At 40.6% G+C, this 13,667-nt stretch overlaps 1 protein-coding gene across 1 annotated transcript in view; it reads left to right on the top strand.

Moving 5' to 3' along the window:
• cxadr (CXADR Ig-like cell adhesion molecule) overlaps positions 1–13,667 on the top strand; it is a 47,019-nt gene that overhangs the window by 16,316 nt on the left and 17,036 nt on the right. The window contains exon 2 of the mRNA XM_058086261.2: positions 4,391–4,560. Within this exon, the coding sequence (XP_057942244.2) occupies positions 4,391–4,560 (170 nt within the window). The remainder of the gene's footprint in view (positions 1–4,390; positions 4,561–13,667) is intronic.

The raw sequence follows: 13,667 nt of genomic DNA, 5'->3' as shown, positions 1-13,667 counted from the left end.
GTGTATGTGTGTGGGTGTATATATATATATATATATATAGTGTATATATACTTTATTGTATGTATGTCTATAATATATATATATATATAATATAGTATGTGTATATATCTATATATATATAGTGTGTGTGTGTATATATATATATATATATTTAGTATGTGTGTATATATATAGTTTATTTATACTTTATTGTATGTATGTCTATAATATATATATATAGTATGTGTGTATATATATATAGTGTGTATATATACTTTGTAGAGTGTGTTTATATATATATACTTTATAGTGTGTGTATATATATATATATATATATAGTGTATATATACTTTATAGTATGTGTATGTGTGTCTGTATATATATACTTTATAGTGTGTTTGTGTGTGTGTGTGTATATATATATATATATAGTGTATATATACTTTATAGTATGTATATATGTATATAGTATATACTTTTATAGTATATGTGTATATATACTTTATAGTATATAGTATAGTATGTGTGTGTATATATATATATATATTTTTTTTTTTTTTTTGAGTGAGTCTAACATGACTATTTAAGCATTAGCCTACCACAAATCCTCCTATCCTCTTCCTGGTAATTAAAACCACCAGCCAGTGTTCTTCTGCTCAGTACAACTCATGGAAACACCTCAGAGAGAGATTCTCCCATCCCATTAAGAACAACAGCATATACACTATATGGATTTATTGTTAATGCCCCCCATATTTTTGGAAGGGGGACAGCATCAGTAGTAACTTCCCGTAAACCTGTCCTATGTTCACGCTCTAAACCTGTAGTTTGCACTACTTCCTGTCAGTCAAGCCCTCCCTTTGTCCTTCCTTCCTTTTTAATGCCGTCTCTTAATCGCCACAGAGAGCTTCTCCGGGGGATTGGTTGCCAGGAGACAGGATTCACTCCCCATTGTATGCCAACAAAGGTGGAGGGGGGCGAGTGGTACGTTTACAATCAGTAACACCGGAGAGAGTTGGGGGGTCTGGGGATGGTTGGCCCTCAGCAATCACTCCACTAGGACAGGAAGAGAAATAGACCGGTGGGGCTGGCAGGATGGACGGTGGAGTGGATGTGGGAGTAGAGGGTGTGGCATGATGACGACCCAAATTCCTCCTGCTCGCTCCCGGTAACTAAGCTCAGATTCATGGAGGCAGTGTGTTCGTAAGGTTTGCCCCCCTAATAGTTTTTTGTGTTGTGCGGGCATATTTAGATGTAGTGTGCGGCATACCCCAGGGGTCAATCTTGGGACCAAAATTGTTCATTTTGTGCGTAAATAGTATGCGTAAAAATACTTAAATTTATTATTATTATTTTCAGATGACTGCATTTGGTTCAATGGACGAGACACAAGACTTCATAGATAAGAATCAAACACAATTCCCTCTGTCTCATCACAATACTTCAAATATGCTAACAGCACGGAACAGTCAAAAGTGTAGCATGGTCATTTTATTGATACTTTATTATTTTTTAAATTCAGATTCAACTGTAGTTTGTGTACACCTGGAGGTACTTTTCAAACGCTACAATGATGGGTTGTGTTGATTGATGTGTTAAAGCTCAGTGTTTTCTCCCTTGTCGCAGAATGCTAGCAGAGCATTTGGCAAAAAGTATTTTTCTGAAACAGTGAGAAGTCCCACAAGATTGACACCATGTTTGTTTACAAATGAACTCATGGGACGTCAAGACAGTTTGGAGCTTGCTGTTAGCAGAAAAGGAGAGTTTGATTTGCTCACCTACAGCATAATACGGGTAATCTCTATTCCTCAATGTTATTGGAAATGTTAGCATATGTTACGTTGGACACCCCAAATTTTCAATGTTTGATTTTTATCGTGAGCTCTTGTGTCTTGTCCGTTGAACAAATGCAGTCATCTGAAAATAATATAATAATAAATGTAAGTAATTTTAAGCATACTATTTATACACAAAATGAACAATTTTGGTCCCAAGATTGACCCCTGGGGTATGCCGCACACTAACTACATCTAAATATTTCCTATTTGTGACGTAGTTTTTCACACAATTCCACTGTAACATTCTGCACGTTTACATGGCTCAGGTGGCAGATTTTGCCGGACCCGTACCTGATGGTTGCTGGTTCGATCCTCAGCCCTGTAGTAATTCGAACTATGTCTGTTTTTCAACAATCATTGTCCGTATTTAGTTTCCTTTATTTCAGGAGGTACCAGAGCATGTCGTCCAGAAACCAGAACGTTGCCAGTCCCTCCACCCCAGTCACTGTCATTGTGTCCTTGGGCAAGACACTTCACCCACCTTGCCTCCGGTGCTGCCCACACTTGTGTATGAATATGAATACGTTTTTGGTGACGCTCAGAGATTTTTATATTCCAACATTACTGCCGCATTTGATTCTGTCGAGTGGTCGGTTGCTGGTTCAATCCTCCATCGTTGAATAGATTCCAACATATTACACAAGATAACTTTGCATCTGGATGTCACATGCAATGTTTTTCCCGAAATTGCTTCATCCACAGCAGCTCATTTGCATATTTGATAGGCTGACAGTCACCTTGACCTTGCTCACGCTGCGCTATGTAAATGAATGAATGGAAACAACCAAGACTGCTGCATACTACCACGCTGAGAAACCCCAACCCCCACCCCACCCCAACCCCCGTCGCGTCTGTCACCTGACATGCTGTCACATTAATAAAACAGAACTCGTTGCGCGCGGCTCATATAGTTTCAAAGATTACCACGGCGCCAAATGTTCAACGGCGCCAAAAGTCAAATTTTGCCGATTGCCGCTTGAGCAGCAATCGCACATCTGCTTATGTTTGGGAAGATTCACACTTTCTTGTTTGTTTTTGATGGGAATCTTTCTCTATCAAAATAGAAATCCTTCCAGAAAGAATATGCTAATTTTGCCAGTTGATGAGTTCACAGTTTTAGCTCCTGTTGCAATTATTTTAATTACTTCTGGAGACGAGTCCAGGGTGTACCCCGCCTCTCGCCCAAAGACAGCTGGGATAGGTTCCAGCACCCCCACGACCCTAGTGAGGATAAATGGTAGTAAAATGAATGAATCACTTGAGTGTTAAGTTGCTGTGTGATGAATTCAGTGCTGTTAGTAATGTGTTCTTTGAAAGATGACACAGTGTGTCAGACTGTTGACCTCTTGAGATTTTCGATGGGTTGACAATTTTTGACTCCCAATTTTTTTGGACTCCAAATTGTCCATAGGTATGAATGTGAGTGTGAATGGTTGTTTGCTGCCTACTACCACGCTGAGACCCCAACCCCCACCCCCTAACCCCGTCGCGTCTGTCACCTGACATGTTGTCACATTAATAAAACAGAACTCCGTGTGCGCGGATCATATAGTTTCAAAGATTACCACGGCGCCAAATGTTCAAAAGTCAAATTTTGCCGATTTGCCGCTTGAGCAGCAATCGCGCATCTGCTTACGTTTGGGAAGATTCACACTTTCTTGTTTGTTTTTGATGGGAATCTTTCTCCATCAAAATAGAAATCCTTCCAGAAAGAATATGCTAATTTTGCCAGTTGATGAGGAGTTCACAGTTTTAGCTCCTGTTGCAATTATTTTTAATTACTTCTGCGTGTTTGTCTCCTCCATCTGTCTTTGTAACGGAGCTCAGTAGGATGCAGATGCCTTGAAATGCTGCTTGAATGGTGAATTGGTTTTTTTTTTTAATCGCTCCTTCGGTGAGGATGAAGGAGAAATGCTCACTTTTACCTGCAGACAATTGAGTTGACATCTGTTTGTTTTTTCTTCTTAATTATATTTGTTACACCTTGTGACATATTGACAGGGAGGTTAGGGGGGGGCGTTTTTTTTTTTTTAAGCCGTCTCCTGCTGACTCAAAGGTGGATGACTGTCAAAAGGATTTTAATGTGTTGAGGCAGCATATGACATCTCCATTCTCTGTGCCCCCCCCCCCCCCCCGTCCTTACTGGGAATCCTTTAAATCGCTTCCTGAATTTAAAAAAAAAAAAAAAAAAAATCACATCCGAGTTGATGTCATAGGGAAATTATGTTTATTCAAGTATAAATGCTTAAGAGTCCGCTCAGCGTGAGAAGGGTTAAAATCCCCGGTTATCACCCTTCGCTCCGCTAAGCTAGGCTCTACTCTATTACTGTGTTTTTTTTCACATTATGCATATTTTAAGAGGTACTTTGCTGCTACAACGAGATGTAGGCATATTTATTTTATGAGTGCAACATTCCCTGAACCAAAACATTTGACAGCTCGCCGGTCTCCTTTTTTGTCCGATTTGCAATTTTTATTAACCGTTCCTCATCAGCGTCAGGAATGAATCGATGCTAACGGCTAAATCTCGTTCAAACCGTTAACTTTCCCTCCCCCGTTGTTTATCTGTACAGGTTCGGCTGTCGGACTGGAGATCATTTCCACAGGGCCGACGTCCATCGAGAAAGCCAGTGGTCAAAGCGTCAAACTGGAATGCCTGTTCACTTTAGACCCTGCAGATTCGGGGCCGCTCGATATCGAATGGAGCTTGCTGTCCTCCGACAACCAGAAGGAAGACAAAGTGGTATGTATTTGTGGCAAGATTTTAATATTACCTTAAAGAAAAGTACAATGAAAAAATATACGGTATGATAATATATTGCAATTTACTCATTTAATTTCTTATTACCGACTTCACAGCTAGGAGACCCGAGTTCAATCCCACCCTCGGCCATCTCTGTGTGGAGTTTTCTCCGGGTAATCCGGTTTCCTCCCACATTCCAAAAACATGCTAGGTTAATTAGCGACTCCAAATTGTCCATAGATATGAATGTGAGTGTGAATGGTTGTTTGTCTATATGTGCCCTGTGATTGGCTGGCCACCAGTCCAGGGTGTACCCCGCCTCTCCCCCGAAGACAGCTGGGATAGGCTCCAGCACCCCCGCGACCCTAGTGGAGGATAAGTGGTAGTAAAATGAATGAATGAGTCATTTGAGTGTTAAGTTGCTGTGTGATGAATTCAGTGCTGTTAGTAATGTGTTCTTTGAAAGATGACACAGTGTGTCAGACTGTTGACCTCTTGAGATTTTCGATGGGTTGACAATTTTTGACTCCCAATTTTTTTGACTCCAAATTGTCCATAGGTATGAATGTGAGTGTGAATGGTTGTTTGTCTATAATGTGCCCTGTGATTGGCTGGCCACCAGTCCAGGGTGTACCCCGCTTCTCGCCCGAAGACGGCTGGGATAGGCTCCAGCACCCCCGCGACCCTTGTGAGGATAAGTGGCACTAAAATGAATGAATTAATGAATGAATCACTTGAGTGTTAAGTTGCTGTGTGATGAATTTAGTGCTGTGTTATATATGTGTTCTTTGAAAGATGACACAGTGTGTCAGACTGTTGACCTCTTGAGATTTTTGGTGGGTTGACAATTTTTGACTCCAAATTGTCCATAGGTATGAATGTGAGTGTGAATGGTTGTTTGTCTATATGTGCCCTGTGATTGGCTGGCCACCAGTCCAGGGTGTACCCCGCCTCTCGCCCGAAGACAGCTGGGATAGGCTCCGGCACCCCCCGCGACCCTCGTGAGGATATGCGGTATAAAATGAATGAATGAATGAACATTAGTAGAGCCCTCTAAACATTAACTAACACCCCTATAGTCACCTTTACCCTCATATTCCCCAATATAGTAGACATAATGATAGTAAATAAGTCATTTAAGATATAAATAAGTTTGTGTGTGTGGGTACAGTAGCCCATGTTTTTATACGGGAATTTCTCCTGACCACTTTCTTTTAATGAATTCATATATTTCTATAAGACCACAAACTGACGCGGAGAGTATTCTGTAGTGGGTTCCATCACCGCTATGATGTAAAACTCACCATAGAGTGCCTGCACTCCCTGTTTGTCATCATCCGGTAGCACGTAGCCATAGAGTGTGAATGGTTGTTTGTCTATATGTGCCCTTGGGTGATTGGCTGGCCAAGCGGTAGAAAATGAATGAATTTCTACTATGTTACACTCTTCTGCAGTCTGTGTGCATGCTAAGCAGCCCCCGCCTACACCCACCCAGACAAAGAGACCGTATGACCGGCAGAAGGTCTCACTCCATTCATGCCGTTGTTCTACGCTACAAACGTGCCAAGGTGCTGAAACCAATGCATAGAGTCAACCCGCTTGCTGACTGTTGGTAGACAAAGAAAACAGACACACAAGCACATGGAAATAATATATAATAATAATAATAAATAATATTCTACATTAAGAACACAGACTTGTAATATATTAATAAGACAAGACCGGAAAATGTACTCAAATGCAGCCGAAAAAGGTCTGAGCAGGAAGTAGGCTGAACGTCAACCAAGGCAGACGGCGCCTTTTTAACGTCCAATGTGATGCAGAGGGAAATGCTGCTGTGATTGTTTGACCAGTGTGTAGCTTTTGGATCAGTGTGCCGTGTCTACATGGTTTATTGAACAAGAAGTGGAATTCAATACAGGGTCAACGCTCCTGTTTTGTTTTCCACCTTTTTCTTTGTCACACACTTTTTTTATTCCAGCCAGTCTTTCCTTTTCAACATGGCTCCACGCCATTTAAAGAGAAAATTACTCAACTCTTCAGACCTCCAGTGGATTCCCACATGTTCTCTCGGCTTTTTACTGCCATGGAAACAGTTTTTTTTACACCGGTGTGTTCCTCGATCTTTGTCCTTATTACGCCACCTGGCACCTTTCGCAATTCCCGTCGGTATTACCAATCTCCATTTGGTGTGGTGCATGGACCCGTAAAACATTAGTCCACACTGCTGTGCAGATTCCCCCTTTTGTTAACATTGTGAGTGTTTGTATTGTGTTATAATTTGAAGTAAATCCATTAGACTTATAAAAAACAAGTGAAGGCACCACTGCCGCAGATGCTTTTAACCAAGCCAAATACGTCTTGACAAGAATGCAACACATGAGGAGTGGAGTGAATTCCGCACGAAGATGGTCCAGTTGCGATACATTCAATGGTAATGGTAATGGTTTTATTTCATTTGAACATGCATCAGATTACAATTGAATGCATCACATAATCAGTTCACAGTTCCACATGTCCAAAAGGAGTAGGAAGAAGCAAAGCTTATTAAATCCTACCCCTCCATCTGGTACTTTTACAATCAGTAACTGTTACATTTGTTCACTTCCTGCTTTCCTAAATAAGTTTTTTTTGTTTGTTTTTTTTTTCTGCCGGGTGAACCCTTCCCCTTGGATCCCTGCATAGTTGCGGTTGCTAAGCAACGCCTCGTCAACACTGACCGTTGTTAGCCTGTTAGCTTGCTTTTACGACTGTCTTAAACTGTCTTCCTAATATATTTTTTTAATTAAAAAAAATAATAATAATATATTTTGTTCACTTCCTGCTTTCCTAATAAATATTTTTTTAATAAAAAAAAAAAATTTTTTGTTATATTTTGTACTCCCATTCACTACCAAAAACATATTTATACATTTTTAATACGTCTTATACGTCTTATGTTTTTTTTCCACTTCAGAGCCCCATATCATCGGTGATGATGCAACTCCACAATAGAACAGAGCAAGTTTGGTGCAGTTGTAACATGCAATAATCTTATTAATAGCGATTTTATAACATTTGAAGACAATGTTGAGGCTCAACCTCTCTCGGCTTATCCCTCTATTTTCTCTGCATGTGTGGTTTTGCGGCCGACGTGCAGTTATCATGTTCAATTATGGATAACACGAGCTGCATAATCACTACAGAGCATCTAAAGTATGCTATTATTCTTGGAATTGACTTTTACACCACCATTAAAATCTTTTTAGCTTCAGTTTGCGCTGCAGTTTTCGACATTAAACAGTAGCGTTTTTTTATTTTTTGTATTTTTTATGGAAGCCTAATAGGTGGTTGCGGAATGCAGCCCGTTGCAAATGCACCACTTTCGGTGTCGTGTAAGCGGAACGTTGCATGATTTGGAAGATTGAAGTATGCCCTTTTTGTACGTTTTTTTCATACCATTGACCCATATTTTTAAAATCTTCAGCGCTAAATGTTGGGAATAAAAAGTCCACCATGATTTGACATAGCCTACATACCGTCAAGGTCTTTTGGAGAGTGATGAAGCGTAGCTAAAACACACGGCTTTGTTGGGCTTGAATGAGAAAATGCCGGGCGTGCCTTCAGTCGCGGTCTATGTTTTGGTATGGGTTAATGTTTTGGTATGAAAGCTTTTATATAGCTACACCTTTTTAATTATCGATGCTCACGTGGTCTAAGTATTTCCATGCAGTGCAGTGGAACTTTGGTTAGCGTCATTAATCCCTTCAACTTCAACAAGAAGCAATGAAGTCTGTAAAATTAAATAATATTTAAAAAAAAAAATTGTAAAACTATAATGATGAAAATGGTAATATTAATGATGATTATAATAATGGTGATAATAATAATGGTAATAATGATAAAGATTATAACAATAATGTTAATAATGGTAATAACAATAATAATATTACAATGATAATAATAACAAGACACTCGATGTTACAGCCCGGAATGTCCCCACGAAGGTTCCGAGATGTTATGGAGGTTATGGAGGCTAAAAGCTGCCACCAGCTAGCTAGCCACTAGCTTACACTCCTTACAGTTTGTTGATGTGGTGAGTTCAGACCTCCCTCCCTACCTGCTGATATCGGCCGTTGAAGTTGTATCCTACATTGGTCACTAGGTGTCAGTAATGTTACTGTGATGTTTGGTCCGACACAATCACCAGACTTGATCGCCAGAACAACAGGCTTTTATTGCAGGCTTTAAAGGGTCTCATAACAAGCACAAATTAATTCATTCATTCATTCATTTTCTACTGCTTATCCTCATGAGGGTCGCGGGGATGCTGGAGCCTATCCCAGCTGTCATCAGGCGAGAGGCGGGGTACATATAGACAAACAACCATTCACACTCACATTCATACCTATGGACAATTTGGAGTCGCTAATTAACCTAGCATGTTTTTGGAATGTGGGAGGAAACCGGAGAAAACCCACGCATGCACGGGAAGAACATGCAAACGCCACACAGAGATGGCCGAGGGTGGAATTGAACCCTGGTTTCCAAGCTGTGAGGTCTGCGCGCTAACCACTAGACCTCCGTGCAGCCCGGTTGAAATACTCACAAACATCAAAATCTATTTGAGACACAAAACGCCATGAGTTTCTCCAGTGGCTCTTGAGTATTTTTTCCAGGAAGTGGATCAGGTAACTTCTGATCTAGCGTGAGATTCCATTCCGTCCATTGTGTCACTAAAGTATCGTCTGACAATTCTCCGTCGTGCCATCGATCAACAGCAGTGTCTAGACGCGTGCTACTGCAACCTTCACCCCAGCCAATAGGCTCTGAAAAGTGCGACATGTCGGATATAATATGCATTATGTTGTCTCCTGACCCAAATATACTTTGAGTTGGGTTTTATTTTTGTAAACACCGGGGTTGCCAAACCTATCAATCACGATCAACAAGTCGATTCGTAGGGGATTTTGCCTGTCCATCTGGCAAAAAGAATCTGAAAAAGAATCACACATCATCACATGGGTGCCCTCCCCTCCTAGAGATTTTACACACCCGTACGCCTCACCACTCCCCCCCAACCCAGTGTCCCCCAAAACCCAAAGGTGCCGGTGCACACCACACCAGCTGGTGCAATAAGTGTTGCGTGACATGCACCTCCAAAAAAAAAAAAAAAAAAAAATCCTCCAGCTGCGGCGACGCAGATCGTTAAGGCTGACAGTTCTAACACATCAACCAGCTCCAGACGCATCAACCCCCCCTCGACCCTCAACCGCCATCGCCCATCTGTGACAGGAAGCAATCAAACCTTATAGAGTTGTAGTTTGCGTGTCACGTATCGAAAACCGGGACATGTATTTCGTATTTCCTAGGTTTCCAGGTGGAAAATGGTAATAGTAATGGTTGAATTTCATTTGAACATGCATCAGATTACAATTGAATGCATCACATAATCAGTTCACAGTTCCACATGTCCAAAAGGAGTAGGAAGAAGCAAAGCTTATTAAATCCTACCTCTCCATCTGGTACTTTTACAATCAGTAACTGTTACATTTGTTCACTTCCTGCTTTCCTAATATATATTTTTTTATTTGATTAGATTTTTAATTTTAATTTAATTTTAATTTAATTTTAATTTAATTTTAATTTAATTTTAATTTAATTTTAATTTAATTTTAATTTAATTTTAATTTAATTTTTAATTTTTATTATTTTTAATTATTTTATTTTATTTTATTGTGACATACCAAAGTAAATCCTACCCCTCCATCTGGTACTTTTACAATCAGTAACTGTTACATTTGTTCACTTCCTGCTTTCCATAATACAGTTTAAGGTTTTTTGGGTTTTTTTTTTAAATAATGTACCGGTCGAGTGGTTAGCGTGCAGACCTCACAGCTAGGAGGACCAGGGTTCGATTCCACCCTCGACCATCTCTGTGTGGAGTTTGCATGTTCTCCCCGTGCATGCGTGGGTTTTCTCCGGGTACTTCGGTTTCCTCCCACATTCCAAAAACATGCTAGGTTAATTGGCGACTCCAAATTGTCCATAGGTATGAATGTGAGTGTGAATGGTTGTTTGTCTATATGTGCCCTGTGATTGGCTGGCCACCAGTCTAGGGTGTACCCCGCCTCTCGCCCAAAGACAGGGATAGGCTCCAGCCTAAAAAGCGGGAGAAAATGAATGAATGAATGAAATAATGTACCTTGTACTGAAGTACAAGGTGATATGACCATCCAATGCCATAATGGGTACCATAGTAAGTGTCAATATAGTGATATACGTATGTATAGCACATCATGACTGGTTCAAGACTCTTCATCCTTGTATTTAGCAAACATCAACTGCTTGTATTGTTTCTTGAATTGGCTCATCGTTGTGCATTGTTTGAGGTCCTTACTCAATCCATTCCATAGTTTGATTCCACATACTGAAAAATGAGTTTTCTATCAGGTATACAGGTGTTGTGGTCCTCTGCTTTGCCTGTCAAATGATCTCCACCTTTTTTCCTCTCACCAAAGCAACACCCTCACGTGACAATGACCTCATTTCCACACACAGTACGTCTAGTAATAAAACCACGCCACTCAAAGAACGCTTTGGCTGCTTGGTAATTCTATCAGAGGGCGTCCTGTGTTATGAAACTCCTTTTGTCCATCACCTTGTCATGTAATCAAACCTTTTCGTTTTTGTTCCGATTTTCTACAAGAAAAGCTCTGATAAAACATTCCACTGTTCTCAAATATCTTAATTTTTATTTTTTCTACACAAAATAAGATGAAAAATAAATAAACAAATCAATAATAAAGAAAATCAATCAGTAATAAATAAATATAATAATAATAATAAAACGGCAAATAATAAAAACTTAAGAAACCACATATAGTTGGTGGGTAGACAAATGATTTTTTTCAGATTAAAATGAACAAAGCATTATTAGAGCCCTGTAGACATGACAAAACACGACTATAGTCACATTTATACTCTTTTTATTTACAACATATTGCGCAACGGCAGGGTCTTGAGACACATGCTAACTCGCAAACTAGAGAGCTAGCGACCTAAACGGTAGCCTTCGAGCTATTTCCTTTAAACTTAAATAGCCCAAAACTTACCACTTCCACACGGATAGGGAGGATAACTATTAACAGTTATTTAACCTTTAACATGAACATGAATCAAACGTAATAATTTTTTTCTGGGTACATGATACCATACAGCATCCATATCAAGGCGGGGGACTCAAACACACGGGCCGCGTGTTTGAGACCCCTGTCTTAGATTCTTTATAACATATTGCGAATCTCAAGGTCGTTGTGTGATACCGATTTGTCGCTGTTATGTGTGAACGGGTGTAGAACACTCATTTCTGCTTCTGTGAGCATTTGAGTTGTCGAGCCTCGAGCTCGGGGGCGATTTAATTTCCTCTCCTTTGTGGTCCGGTCTCACATATTGCTGTTATTACTGCCAATGCACTTTTCCCAGTTGAAAGATTGGTTCCCAAGCTCGGAGAACCTGTCGGAATTTTAACAGAATGACCTGTTTACATGGCTAATGTGTACAAGATGAGCGCCCCCCCCCCCCCCCCCCCCAACGGGTCTGCCATCCCAGTGGATGTTTCTGAAGCTCAATATTTTAGTTCCCCGCTACTTGTGTGCTCTTCCTACTACAATAGGTTCATTATTCCTTCTTTTCCATGTTTAGTTTTCCTTTTCTCCACCTCCGGGATGTTGCCGTGCATAACGTCTGGTGCTCATCATGGCACAGAAAACCGTGTTGTCTCTCCCAGTGGACTTGCCAGTGTCTGCAAAAGAGAATTGGAAGCCTTTTCATTGTTTACTTTTTCCCTTTACCCTCCTTAGCTTTGCAGTTTTTCTCGTCTAGTAGTCCATACGGTCTATTCCAAGCTACAAGCCCTCTTTGTGGCTCCACCTGGACTTCATTTCTCAATATTTTCATGCCGCTTTCAAGTTTCAAGACCTAGACTGTGGGTGTGTTTGTAGAGGTGGGGTGTGGTGGTGGTTGGGGGGGGGGGGGTATAATTGTGGTCTCTTGCCCTTTGTTGACACAGCAGGTGTTGATTTGACTCCACACTGCCCGCTTTGTTTGTTCCATTTTGGTTCTAGGAAGGCAGGCAGGCTACGTACGGACGAAAAACCGCTTGCTTTCAATTCCTCTGTGTCGCCAGGTGAATTCACTGATGATGTTTTGAAATGTAAAGTCGTCCCTTGTCACTTCGCTGTTTGAATTTCACAGCTTTGATCTATTATGGTTTTTCAAAAATATCAGTGGGAATACGGCTTATTAGTCATAACTAGGGATGTCCGATATGCCGATATTGTTCAACTCTCAATTTCCGATACCGATATGTGTAACATGAGGCTACATGACATCTTCTGTGGTGAAATAAACACGTGTTGTATACAGCATTTTTTTTTAAATATCGGTTTTCATGATCGGGGAAAAATCTGATACCATATCGCATTTTTTGGTAATGGTTTAATTTAATTAAAGATTACAATTGAGTGCATCACATAATCAGTTCCCAGTTCCACATGTCCGAAAGGAGTAGGAAGAAGCAAAGCTTATTAAATCCTACCCCTCCAAGTGGTACTTTTACAATCAGTAACTGTTACATTTGTTCACTTCCTGCTTTCCGAAATAAGTTTTTTTGTTTGTTTTTTTTTTTTTGCCGGGTGAACCCTTCCCCTTGGATCCCCGCATAGTTGCGGTTGCTAAGCAACGCCTCATCAACACTGACCGTTGTTAGCCTGTTAGCTTGCTTTTACGACTGTCTTTGATATTTATTGTTTGTTGTTATAGCGAATATAGTCTCTCAACACTCGATGCTACAGCCCGGAATGTCCCCACGAAGGTTCCGAGATGTTATGGAGGCTAAAAGCTGCCACCAGCTAGCTAGCCACCAGCTTGCTAGCTAGCCTTATAACGGCTGTCGACTCCTTACAGTTCGTTGATGTGGATGTGTGAGTTCTCAGCATAGTAATTCGAGGTGCTGACACGAGTAAAGGTCGGGAATTTTCCCAACAAAAATAAAAAGCAAAGCCAGAGCTCATGCCGCCCATGTCCGTCCTTGTCAACAGGAAGTGATGCTGATATCGGGCATGGAA

The sequence above is a fragment of the Doryrhamphus excisus genome, linkage group LG21 (genome assembly GCF_037039965.1).
Source record: "Doryrhamphus excisus strain RoL-2023G ecotype Guam linkage group LG21, RoL_Dexc_Guam_v1.1, whole genome shotgun sequence".
In the NCBI taxonomy this organism is placed as follows: Eukaryota; Metazoa; Chordata; class Actinopteri; order Syngnathiformes; family Syngnathidae; genus Doryrhamphus; species Doryrhamphus excisus.
This window is presented reverse-complemented; position numbering and strand designations above follow the sequence as displayed.